This window comes from Sinocyclocheilus rhinocerous, unplaced genomic scaffold (genome assembly GCF_001515625.1).
Source record: "Sinocyclocheilus rhinocerous isolate Xijiao unplaced genomic scaffold, SAMN03320098_v1.1 scaffold256, whole genome shotgun sequence".
In the NCBI taxonomy this organism is placed as follows: Eukaryota; Metazoa; Chordata; class Actinopteri; order Cypriniformes; family Cyprinidae; genus Sinocyclocheilus; species Sinocyclocheilus rhinocerous.
Window position 1 is genome coordinate 1,144,652 of NW_015632036.1, and position 12,703 is coordinate 1,157,354.

General features: G+C 38.2%; 1 protein-coding gene across 1 annotated transcript in view; it reads right to left on the bottom strand.

Annotated features, from left to right (window-relative positions):
* Positions 1-3,167: 3,167 nt before the first annotated feature.
* Positions 3,168-12,703, bottom strand: part of LOC107742150 (uncharacterized) — a 17,064-nt gene continuing 7,528 nt past the window's right edge. The window contains exons 4-8 of the mRNA XM_016555046.1: positions 9,110-9,512; positions 6,634-6,867; positions 6,456-6,490; positions 5,946-6,364; positions 3,168-3,258 (exon numbers count right to left, since the gene is read on the bottom strand). Coding sequence (XP_016410532.1) covers positions 3,168-3,258; positions 5,946-6,364; positions 6,456-6,490; positions 6,634-6,867; positions 9,110-9,512 — 1,182 coding nt within the window. The remainder of the gene's footprint in view (positions 3,259-5,945; positions 6,365-6,455; positions 6,491-6,633; positions 6,868-9,109; positions 9,513-12,703) is intronic.

A 12,703-nucleotide genomic window follows, 5' to 3' on the forward strand; every position in this document is an offset into this window, starting at 1 on the left:
CATAACACCAGTATTGCAGGAATACCCTACTCCAATAAAACAGGCTTATTGAAAATGCACATTGATTCTCTGCCAGCAGGAGGCGCTTTTGGAACGGCAAAAATAGAACCCCGGTTTCCCCGGTAATGGAAGTAAACAAAGCAGCCAGTACCGGAATTTGAAACTTGCAGCGCTCATGTTTATTTAATAAAATCATAGCCTTTTGAAGTTTAATCGTCACATTAAGCATATCGTGGTCTCTCCATCCCCAAATTGAATACCTCCTGAAATCATAATTCAGGCTGATGATACACTGGGCAACTATTTGAGCAATGTTGCTGGGCAACTTTGGGAAATGTTGCCGTCAATGGGCAACAAGGTGAGACACAGAGCCCACAGCCGATCTAAAATATCCAGATAGGAATATGTTACCCATTCTCAATGGAAAAGAGCCCAAGCAACATGAAAAAAAATCATGAAGCTCTAAAAAAAGTTGCCCAACAAAATTGCTCAAAAATTTGCCCCGTGTATCATCAGACTAAGACTTTCTTGTATAATTTAAGACTTTTTATGGCCTTAAATTTGATACAACTAAATTTAGTTAAATTTAGTCTTGGTCTTGGTCTTTCCAAGATGGCGCCGACGCTGATGGCTGCCTCCGTGGCGTGCTCCGCAGTTGTTTTTATGTTTTTGTTAGTTTGTCCTGTCTTTAGTTATATCCCTGCAATCAGTTTCACCAGAGACGAATTGCTGGACATTCGGAAGTACACACCACCCGATATTTCACCGGTTTTCGATTATTCTGATGTTTTGCTGGACACGCAGTTTATACAAGCGCTTCAGGACGTGCAGACGGGGGAAGAGAGCCGGCGCACTCGTGAAGCTCAGGAAGCGCGGATTCAGAACGCCGTTGCCTAGCATCCATCTGGCGAATCTCCGCTCTCTACCCAACAAAACGGATGAGCTCCTTCTGCTCTCCCGGACAAATAAGGATTTTTCAAACTCTGCTGCTCTGTGTTTCACAGAAACCTGGCTGAAAGACGCCATTCCGGACAGCGCGTTGAGTCTGCCGGGCTTTCAGCTGTTCAGAGCAGATCGCGACGCAGAATCAACGGGGAAATCACGCGGCGGCGGGACACGCTTTTACATCAATGAGAGGTGGTGTACAGATGTAACTGTGTTAAAGAAGATGTGCTGTTCAGATCTAGAAGTGCTCTTCATTAACTGCAAGCCGTTCTATTCGCCGCGGGAGTTTTGCTCGTTCATTCTCGTCAGCGTGTACATTCCTCCGCAAGCACACGTGAGCTCCGCTTTACAGAAACTCGCTGATCAGATCACAGAGACAGAACAACAACACCCGGACTCTGTTTTAATCATTCTCGGGGACTTTAATAAAGCAAATCTCTCCCGTGAACTGCCAAAATACAGACAGCACATCACATGTCCCACCAGAGACAGTAATATATTGGATCACTGTTACACCACAATAAAGAATGCATATCACTCTGTTCCACGGGCAGCTTTGGGGCTCTCTGACCACTGTTTGGTCTCTGAACTGTGAAACTGAAATCAGCTAAACTGTTAAGGACTGTAAAAAGATGGACTAATGAAGCAGAGCAGGATTTACAAGCTTGTTTTGACCTCACTGATTGGAGCGTCTTTGAAGCTGCTGCCACCGATCTGGACGAGCTCACAGAGACTGTAACATCTTATATCAGTTTCTGTGAAGACATGTGCATTCCTACCAGGACTCATTTAACTTACAACAATGACAAACCATGGTTCACTGCAAAACTCAGACAGCTCCGTCAGGCCAAAGAAGATGCTCACAGGAAGGGGAATAATGTCTTCTGTCTATTGTTATATACCTGTACATACAATTGTCGATTTGTATATTTTTTATTCCTTATTTTACTTGTTCTATTTTTTATTTATTTTTATTTTTTATTATCTGTGTTTTTTTTTTTGTTCTGTCACTGTCATTCTGTTACACTGTGGAAGCCTCTGTCACGAAAACAAATTCCTCGTATGTGTAAACATACCTGGCAATAAAGCTCATTCTGATTCTGATTCTGATTCTGATTTAAGACTTTTAAGACTTTTTAAGGACCTGCGGGAACCTTGAAATTGAATTTATTCCTGTGATGACAAAGCTGAATTTTCAGCAGCCATCACTCCAGTCCTTCAGTGTCACATGATCCTTCAGAAATCATTCTATTATGGTGCTCAAGAAACATTTCTTAGAAATAGTTGTTCTGCTTATTTCAGGATTCATTGATGAATAGGAAGTTCAAAAGAACAGCAAATATTTGAAATAGAAACATTCTGAAACAGTCTTTACTGCAACTATTGATCAATTTAATGCATCCTTGCTGAATAAGTGTTTTCATTTGTTTTGGGTAAAAATGCTTTTAATGGTAGTGTAATTATAATCTACAAAACGCTTTTGAGTGTGTGTGTGTGTGTGTGTGTCTGTGTGTGTGTGTGTTTAGCAAACTAATTTTGAAAAAAATTTAACTGTGGGCATCCAAAACATCCTCATTTGTAAAAACAATATAGAAATAAAGTAAATTGTGTTTTTTTCAGTTAGGGTGAGAATGTGTATTTGTACATTAAATAACAGAAGTCAAGTAAAGCTGTGTGGACGAGAGAGAGAGAGTGCAAGAAATTAGTAATTGGATTAATATTTGTATTTTCTTTATCCTTGTATATAAAGCTTCATTTATTAAATGTGAGTGAAATGTAGCCACAACAAATTTCTCAGTGAAATACAAGAGTGCCTGAAAGCATTTGTTGCATTCCAAACAATTAAGCAGAAAGCTGCCTTTAATCTCTGCACTTGTAGAACATTGGTTATCATCAGAAAATGTGCTGTAATTGAACTGAAGTTTACCACTGCAGGCAGGTCAGAATAACACACACCTACACACACTGAGATGCATTATTTCTCTTGCTCCCTCTCTCTGAACCATTTATATAAAGCTTAAACTTATATGCACAGAATTCAGAACACACTCATAATTCACTGTGCTGTTACTTGAAAATAAGTACTTAGCCCAAACTATACTGCAAAATGGAAAAACAAAACAAAACCACAGGTTGAGTGTTCCATTAGTGCCATTAGTGTGTCGACCGGCATGAGACTGTCTTCAACAAGTATGTATGTGTGTGTGTGCGTATGCATGCACTTACGAGAGCTGTAGAAAATCTGTTACATGAAGGCTGACTCTCTCAGCTAACAGCTCCATGAGGCTCAGCCCCTGGTCAGTGGACAGCGAACTAGGTATGGACAAAAAGGAGAAGAGAAATAAAGAAAGAACAATTAGCTAGATCTGTACATTTTCACAAGAAAATGTGGTGCTACAAAGCTACGGTGTTGTGGGTGGTTGCCAGGGTGTTGCTATGGGTTTACAAAATGTTCTATGTAGTTTTTATAGTGTAGCCATGCAGTAGCTAAACTCTCTGGGAAAAAAAGATACAAAATCTGCCACTGGGCTAATACCCTTTCAGAAGGTACACCTTTGTGTATTTGAATTTGTATTTGAACATTTGTATCTAAAGTGTATGGATTAGTACTAGGGGTGCTCCGATTGATCGGCTACCAATTACTATCAGCCGATAATCACATTGGGATGTTTGATCGGCGGTCTCTAAAAAGGCCGATCTCAAAAAACCGATCTCAAGCTGATGACGCTGCCGTGAGAGGTTTGGCATGACATGCAGCGGCACCGTCTCAGTCTCTGTCCGGCGCAGGTGAAATAATTATAATGCTATATTTCTTCATTAAATAACTTATAAAGTAATTTGAAAACCTTATGTGAGACGTAACTTCACAAACAGCGTGAGTGAATCCCCTCTCACAAGAGACACCTAAGAGGGGAATTCCCCCCATTTTCAGGCCCTGAATAAATGTCTAAAAATCCTGATTGGAGTATCACTATATATAGTTATAAATGATAAAAAGAAGGCTTTAAAAAGATTGGTATCGGTGATCGGTATCGGCAGATACTGCTTTCTGTGATCGGCCTCAAAAATCCTAATCGGAGCACCCCTAACTAGTACCTAAATGGTACGTATCAGTTCAGTACCCTTTCAAATCCCCATGGAAAGCTTCTGTACCTTTTTTTCTGACAGTGTAGGTGGTTGATTATTGGCAATAATAATAAATAAAAAAAAAATCATAAGTCTCTGATACTCTGATCTGGCTCAGGTCTCTTTCACTTTAAGTCTATAAGATGTTTTTTTTCCACCCGTTTTATTGTCTGTCAGGCAAAAATCTAATTATTTAAAAGAGTACATACTGTAGTACATTTGTTCTGCTCAATTTAAGGTATGAATCATGTCTATAGCGTAGTTACACTTACACATCATAATTTTTATATTTAGGGCTAAAACAAAGGTTCTCATCCTTGAGATTGCAGTAATTAACACAATTGTTCTAGGATGAACATGACCAAATCTGCAAAATATAACAATTAATATTTCAAATATGGCTTTCAACACCAGCACTTAATATAAAATAGATTAAAATTAGGTCTGTCATCAATATGAGAACATTTAAAATTCAACTATGCAGATCTGGGTGCTGCTAGATGAATGCCATAACAGAAACAATACTGAACACAGCTCACAGGAGGTATACAGAGAGCAGAGAGTGCATAAAAACACAGGGGATAGGACACAGGTGGCTTGTATGCTTTGATAAATCACCTGTATTTTCCAGCAATGAGGCAAACAATAAGGTGTAAATGGAATCCCTGTGAAGTGTGATGTCTTTATGATATGGCCACGCCAGCCCGAGTTAAAACACACACATTCACTCACACATCAGAGCACGTGCAAACACACAAAGCAACTTGCACACAAGCCTGAAGAATGATATGCATCCAAATGGAAACGTATTCACACACATGAGAAAGAAAGTGAGAATTAGAAGATGCTAGAGTGCAACTGTTTTCCTGATGCTTTTTCACGCCTACCACTGCCTTCCAATACACACTTACAAACTTTTAAATCTCCTTTTTGAGAATATGTCTGTGTGTTTTCAGGTACTCCAAGATAAATGGGACTGCAGTAAGTGAGCCTCTGTGAGATAAATCAAGTTATTGGAGATGCAGTGGCTGTGGATGCCAACATCTTTCGCTTTGAGAAATGTACACAACACACACAACCATTTACACACTAACACTAATATACACACAAGAGGACAACTGAGGGAAACCAAATAAATTGCAATATGGAATGCAGTAACATAAACTGAGCATGAACACTGAATGACAAAAGAAAATATGACTGCAAGAGTTAAAAACTCGATGCATAGAAATCATAGTAACCATGTAAAACTACAGATGACTCCTTATTACCATTGTTAGATAAATGTACCTACAATTTCTATAAAACATACACTGATCCTGTGATTACAATGTTGCCTCATATGTAAATTAATACTTTTATTGAGAAAAGCTGCATTAAATTGATCAAAAGTGACAAAGACATTTATGATCTTACAAAAGATTTCTATTTCAAATAAAATCTTTTATACTGTACATTCAGCAAAGAATCTTGAAAATAGTGTATCACAGTTTCCACAAAAATATTAAGCAGCAAACTGGTTTTCAACAGTGATAAGAAATGTTTCTTGAGTGCTAAATCAGCATATTAGAATGATTTCTGAAGGATCGTGTGATCGTATGAGTAATGTCTGCTGAAAATTCAGCTTTTCCATCGCAGGAATACATTACATTTTAAAATATGATCAAATTAAAAACAGTTATTTTAACCCATAATAATATATTTCACAATATTACTGTTTTTACTATATTTTTAATCAAATAAATGCAGCCTTGGTGAGCATCAGAGACTTCTTTCAAAAGCATACTATAGATCCATGTGCCCTTCATGAGTGCAAACATCTTGTTCCTCATCACGACAGTCTATGTAAGTGTTTCTATACAATATATACTTACTCTTCAGTAATAATGTAGCCAAAGTCTCCATCATGTGGACTTGAATACGCTGCAACATTCACTTCCACTCTCACACCCTTCTTTTCCACCTCCTCTTTCTCCATGGATTTTTTTTGTGGCTCTTTTCCTGGTTGAACCTCTGGTTTCACTTCCGGAGAACCGTGCATCCACTGTTCTACCTCAGCGTCCACCAGTGGCTCTGTCTCCAAAGTGTCAGGTTCCATTTTCTTCCTCATCAGGTCCAGTTCTGTTTGTGTTGTCCGGCTCTGGACATTCTCCAAACTAGCCCTCAACGGGCTTCCGGCATTTGGCTGGTCGACGTACCCCAGAAAAGGCTCTTCTGCTTGGGAAAGATGCACAGATCCAGGGCCAGAGTTATGATCCAGGAACTCCAGCAGCTGGCTGATAAAACCTTTGTCCTGGAAATAGAAAATTAAACTGGGAATTCTATTGACTTTATCACAAAGATATATCATGAGTCACATGGCCCTGTGTATTTCCATATATTACCTCGTCATCAGATTTAAGGGCAGTATCTTCTGCTTCTGTAAACAGAATTTTAAATTATGGTAAAGATTATGGCTCTTGATTGATCAAAAATTGTTCTACTTAAGGCCTGTAACTGGGGTTTTAAAGCATGTGTAACCAGGAACTAATCAAATATTTATCTTTGTTAAGGGGTTACTACCTTTATGTGTGGTGTCATCTGCTTTCTCCATCTGATGTAACCCTTGACTGGGCTCTCTCTTTGCCTCCACTTCATCCTGTGTGGCTTCTCTACCTTTGACCCCATCCACTCCATCCACCACCTGCAGGGCCTGGGTGATGACCCTGGAGAGCTTGTCCAGGTCCTTCGGGGTCAAAGTATCCACCCTGACGCTCTGACGTCCGAGCTGGTTAACCACTCCATCAATGAACTTCTCTGAGAGAAACAGAGGCAAGGATAGAAAACGATAGAAGGATAGAATCTGGTAAAGTATTTTGCAAGTGTACAAGAACCACCCTGCTATGACCCCTATTTGATTAAAAAAAGTATAAGAGCAAACTCATCATGGAACTGTCAGTGTTTGTGTGCAATCCAATAAATGGGATAATTGCTTGCCACATTATGCTTAATTCATCTGACGTAAGTATTTGGAGCCAAACTGTGTTTCTCATCTCTACCTCAGTCTCTTTCTCAATTAAGGTAAATTTATACTTTATAATTTAATAATTGTTTTTTTTATTATTATTATTTTGGGGTACAAATTATCATAATGATATTGTTTCCTCAGTCACTTCAGACTGATTCTGAACATGGATAATTATAATGCAAATACTCATCACAACCAATGCATAAAATGAGTTTGACTGAACATAATATGAGAACTGAATTCTTTATTTGTTTTTCCTGGCTTCTTTTTTTAATGCATATAAAAATATTTATGTAAATATATAACATACAGCTTTGGAAAAAATTCCACTCGAAAAGACCACTCAAATTTTTTCTTAAATCAGCATCTCTACATGTATGGCAGCCATTCCATTCCAGTGTCTGTTGAATTCCAACACAGGCATACCTCATTCTGTTTAATGAAGTACCGATTAGGTGATCACCTCAACCAAATCTTATTTAACGAGGAAAAGTATAAAAACCACTGCTGTGGTCATGAATATCCTCTTTTAATAGGACCAGCTGGATGGCAAAAACAGTGCTAGCAGTACCTCAAAAGTAATTGGAATCAAATAATAATGATTGACCATGCCAAAAGAGTTGAAAAGAAACATTTTTGGTGAGGAAAAGAAGGGTTTAAAATTCTGGCTTTACTGGCAGAGGGATACAGTGAGTGTCAGGTTGCTTCCATCCTTAAAATTTCAAAAACAGCAATTCTTAAGAACAAGGTCAAGCTGCAGACATTGGGGACAACAAAGCTGAAAACCACTCTCGACTGACCGGGATGACCGCCAACTCATTTGAATGTCACTCAACAACCTGTAGGATAGCATAAAGTGTCATACAAAAAGAATGGCAAACCGCAGGTGGGGTGAAGTGCACGGTGAGGACGGTTTGAAAGCAGAGCTGAAGTTGTGCAGAGCTTGAAGAAAGCCCTTCATCAATGAGAAGCAAAGAAGAGCCAGGCTGAACCAGACCATAAGGATTGGACATTCTCTGATGAGTCTAATTTTCAGCTTTGCCCAACACCTGGTCATCTAATGGTTATACGAAGACTTGGCCTACAAGCCACAGTGTCTCACACCCACTGTGAAATTTGGTGGAGGATCGGTGATCTGGGGTGCTTCAGCAAGGCTGGAATCGGGCACATTCGTCTTTATGAAGGTCGCATGAATCAAGCCACATACAAAGTTGTCCTGAAAAAAAAAACTTGCTTCCTTCTGCTCTGACAATGTTCCCCAACTCTGAGGACTGTTTTTTTCCAGCTAGACAATGCCACACAGCCAGGTCATTCGAGGTGTGGATGGAGGACCACCAGATCAAGAGCCTGTCATGGCCAGCCCAATCTCCAGACATGAACCCCATTGAAAACCTCTGGAATGTGATCAAGAGGAAGATGGATGGTCACAAGCCATCAAACAAAGCCAAGCTGCTTGAATTTCTGCATGAGTGGCATAAAGTCACCCAACAGCAATGTGAAAGACTGGTGGAAAGTATGCCAAGACGCATGAAAGCTGTGATCGAAAATCAGGGTTATTCCACCAAATACTGAACTCTTCCTAAGTTAAAACATTAGTACGGTGTTGTTTAAAAATGCATATTAACTTGTTTTCTTTGCATTATGTGAGGTCTGAAAACATTATTTTCATTATTTGAGGTCTGAAAAAGCATATTTTTTGTTATTTTGACCAGTTGTCATTTTCTGAAAATAAATGCTCTAAATTACAATATGTTCATTTGGAATTTGGGAGAAATGTTGTCAGTAGTTTATAGAATAAAACAGACCATGTTCATTTTACTCAAACACATACCTATAAATAGTAAAACTAGAGTAACTGATAATTTTGCAGAAGTCTCGTTTTTTTCCAGAGCTGTATATACATACACACACACACACACACACACATATATATATATATATATATATATATGTGTGTGTGTGTGTGTGTGTGCGTGTGTGTATATATATATATATACAGTATATACACATAAATAAGAAGGATTAGCTCACCATCTACTGAACTGAGGGCCTCCTTGTAAGCAAGCATGCTTGTTGAAGATTTGAAAAACAATTTTTCTATTTGGGGCTTTGGAGGTTGCTTGGAAGCTCCTGGCAGTTTTTCTTTTTTGGTTGCAGAAGTGCGCTGAAGGCTGGAGTACTGCACCTTTCCCTGTGTTTGACCTTTACCAGGATCTTGTGCTCTCATGGGCCCAGCTTGATACTGCTGAAGCTCAGCAAGAGGGACTCCAGTATGATCCTGCTCAAAACCAGTGAAGTATGATCGACCTGGGGGAGGCTGTTCCACAATGGCCGGGAGATCAGGTTGGCCTTGTAGGAAGAAGATGTGGGGCGAGGGAGTCTTCTCTTTGAGGTGAATTACACCCTTATGATTGCGGGGCCCATCTCCCTTGTACTATGGTAGAAGAATAAATAAATATGTAAACAAATAAATAAATAAACAAAGAATTTGGCATGCAAAACAGAAACAGTCCTCTTACCAAACCTATAATATACATATGGTTAATGTTCCCTCTAATTTTTTCTTGCCGAGCAAAACTTTTCTCTAGGGATGCACCGATACCACCTTTTCCAGTACTCGCCCGATACCGATACTTTTATTTTTGGTACTTGCCGATATTTCTCTATTGGGCAGACATTTCAGCCACCTGAACTTTGATTTGAGCTTTGATGTAACTAAATGATGATTTTAGGTTACCTGATTTTTTACAGTGCTGTTACCAAGAAATTCAATTAAAAAATCATTTAAAAAATCTTATACAGAACAGTTCAGTTCTTTATAATAATATAATATAATATAACATGAAAAATGAAGCAGTTATTGCTCATGAATTCCCTTTTTCGGGTCAATTATTTATTAGGCTTATAATATAATATAATAAATATAATATAATAAACAAATATTTTCAAAAAACATGAACATGTGAATTATTTTACAGTTATATAAAACACACCTGTGTGTAACTGGAAATGTCTCAGAGTTTTGTTAATGTTCTGTGCTCATCATCCGCTATTTCCAGCACTTAATCAAGCCACTCTTCTTTCAAACATGATGACGTTTTATTTCACATGTTCTGTTTGGATTAGCTCTCGTGTTGAGCTATTTCGTCCGCAACCATTAAAGTATTTGATTTCTACAGTGTAGGGATGGGGAGTTGACTCCAAAAGAGTCAATTCCTCGACTCTGAATAGCCCTAGAGTCGGAGTCGACTCCAGCACTGGAATCGACTCTCGGTGTCGACTCTGAAATCACTGATGTCTTCACTGATTCTCAAATCCCTATCATGTGCATGACAGTTGAGTGCTATATATCAGCAAAGAGTGAACGAAATTAAGCGAGGAAAACGTCCTAAAACAGTATTACTTAAACTGTATGGGCAAGATCTTGAACAGGTTAAGGTTGTAAGATTCTTGGGAGTGTTTTTTGATGAGAAGTTGACCTGGTGTCAACATATTGATAAGGTTAGGAATAAATGTAAAAAGGTAAATAATGTTTTAAGATGTCTATCAGGACAAGACTGGGGAGCAAGCAGGTCATCGCTCATTAACATCTATCAGGCTCTTTTAAGAGCAGCGTTAGATTATGGTTGCCTAGCATATATGTCAGCATCAGAATCAAACCTTAAAAAACTTGATGTGGAACAGGCACAGGCACTTCGGATTTGTACTAGAGCGTTTAAATCATCACCGGTATCTGCGTTACAAGTTGAGACAGGAGAGATGCCTTTACGTATTAGGAGGATCAAGATCATGCTGGCATATTGGATAAATCTACAAGGGCATAGCGAAGTACATCCCACAAAGGCCATCTTACAAGATTGTTCAGAACATAGTAAAAGTAATTATTACAGTTTCGGATGGATAGGAAATGCAAAAGCACAAAACGCAAGCCTCAGCCAGCTCCAAGTAAGCCCCATTGTGGCACTATCAGCTGTGCCACCTTGGAAATTCATAAAGCCATCTGTAGATATAAGCCTTCAACAAATGTTAAAAGAAAAATCTAAAATAATGCCACAGAGGATAATAGTTCAAAATTACATGGACCTTTATCAAGACAAACTATTCATATTTACAGATGGATCAAAGCAGCCAGAGACAGGCCGTACTGGGGCTGCTTTCTCCATTTCGCATTATGAAATAGCAGTTAAAAAAAGAACAGCAGATCATTTATCGGTGTACACAGTAGAGCTTTTAGCAATTTTATTGGCATTACAGTGGTTGGAAGGAAATAAACAGAACCAAAATGTAATCATAGCTTCTGACAGCTTATCTGCTCTATCTAGTATTCAATCTGGGAAAACATCATGTAGACAAGATATCATATACCAGATATTCAACTTACTTTTAATACTGTATGATAAAGGGCTGAATGTTTCCTTCCTTTGGGTTCCTGCTCATGTAGGGGTGGAAGGAAATGAGATTGTAGATATTCTGGCAAGAGGAGCAATAAAGCATGAAACAGTTGATATACAAATACCGTTATGTAGAACAGAAATCAAAACCATTATTAAGGGACATACAAGCAAAATATGGCAAGAATACTGGGACATAACTGATACTGGACGACATCTGTATAACATACAAAAACAAGTAGGCTTAAATAGTATTAGGCAGAGCAGGAATCCAAAGGAAGGAAAGATAATTACACGTCTTAGAATAGGTCATGCTGGTTTAAATTTTACATTACAGAGAATAGGAAAACACCCTACTGGTCTTTGCGACCACTGCAACACACAAGAGACAGTAAAACATATTTTATTAGATTGTAAAAGGTATGAAGAAGAAAGAAGGGAGTTAGAATCACAAGTTGGAAAACAAAACATGACAGTGGGAAATCTGCTAGGGAAAACAATGTCTAGGGAAATATATAATCTCCTAATGAATTATTTGAAAAATACTGGGATAAGTGAAAGAATTTGATGGAGATATATGGGGGGAAGGAGTATGGGTGTATATATATGTATATGTGTGTATGTATGTATGTATGTATATATATATATATATGTATGTATGTGTGTACATATGTATATATATGTGTATAGATAATTTGGGGGGGTTAAAGGAGGAAAAAAGGAAAAATAGTTTTTATTTTTTTTTTATTTTTTTTTATTCTCTCATTGTCCTTTCTCTCAAAGTACTGCCCACACTCCAGTCCAGTAGGTGGCGGTAAATGCACCTTTAAGTTGGTTTGCCAACCGCCAATAAAATTTAAAGAAGAAGAAGAAGAAATTGTATATAAAAACGCGAAATTAATCATTACCGAATGAAATGCTAAAATGTTTTATTTAGTGTGCTCAGTGCGCTATGATCCGCGGCTGTTTATCACCATTATTTTGATTTCAAATTCGAACGTTGTTACTCATTTTTTTTCTCTCTCATTATCTTTTCACACATACATATTCACGTGTAAGCGCAATATTATTAAATGCATTTTACTTCTGTACTGATTTATATATTAAGTTTATATATTAAGATGCTCAAGCAAGTGGCAAAACATGTAAACACAGCCTACAGTCTACTTTTCTTACGTTAAGGTAGTAGGCTATCACAATTTTAAATTAAAACTTACCATTGACAGAAACAGCC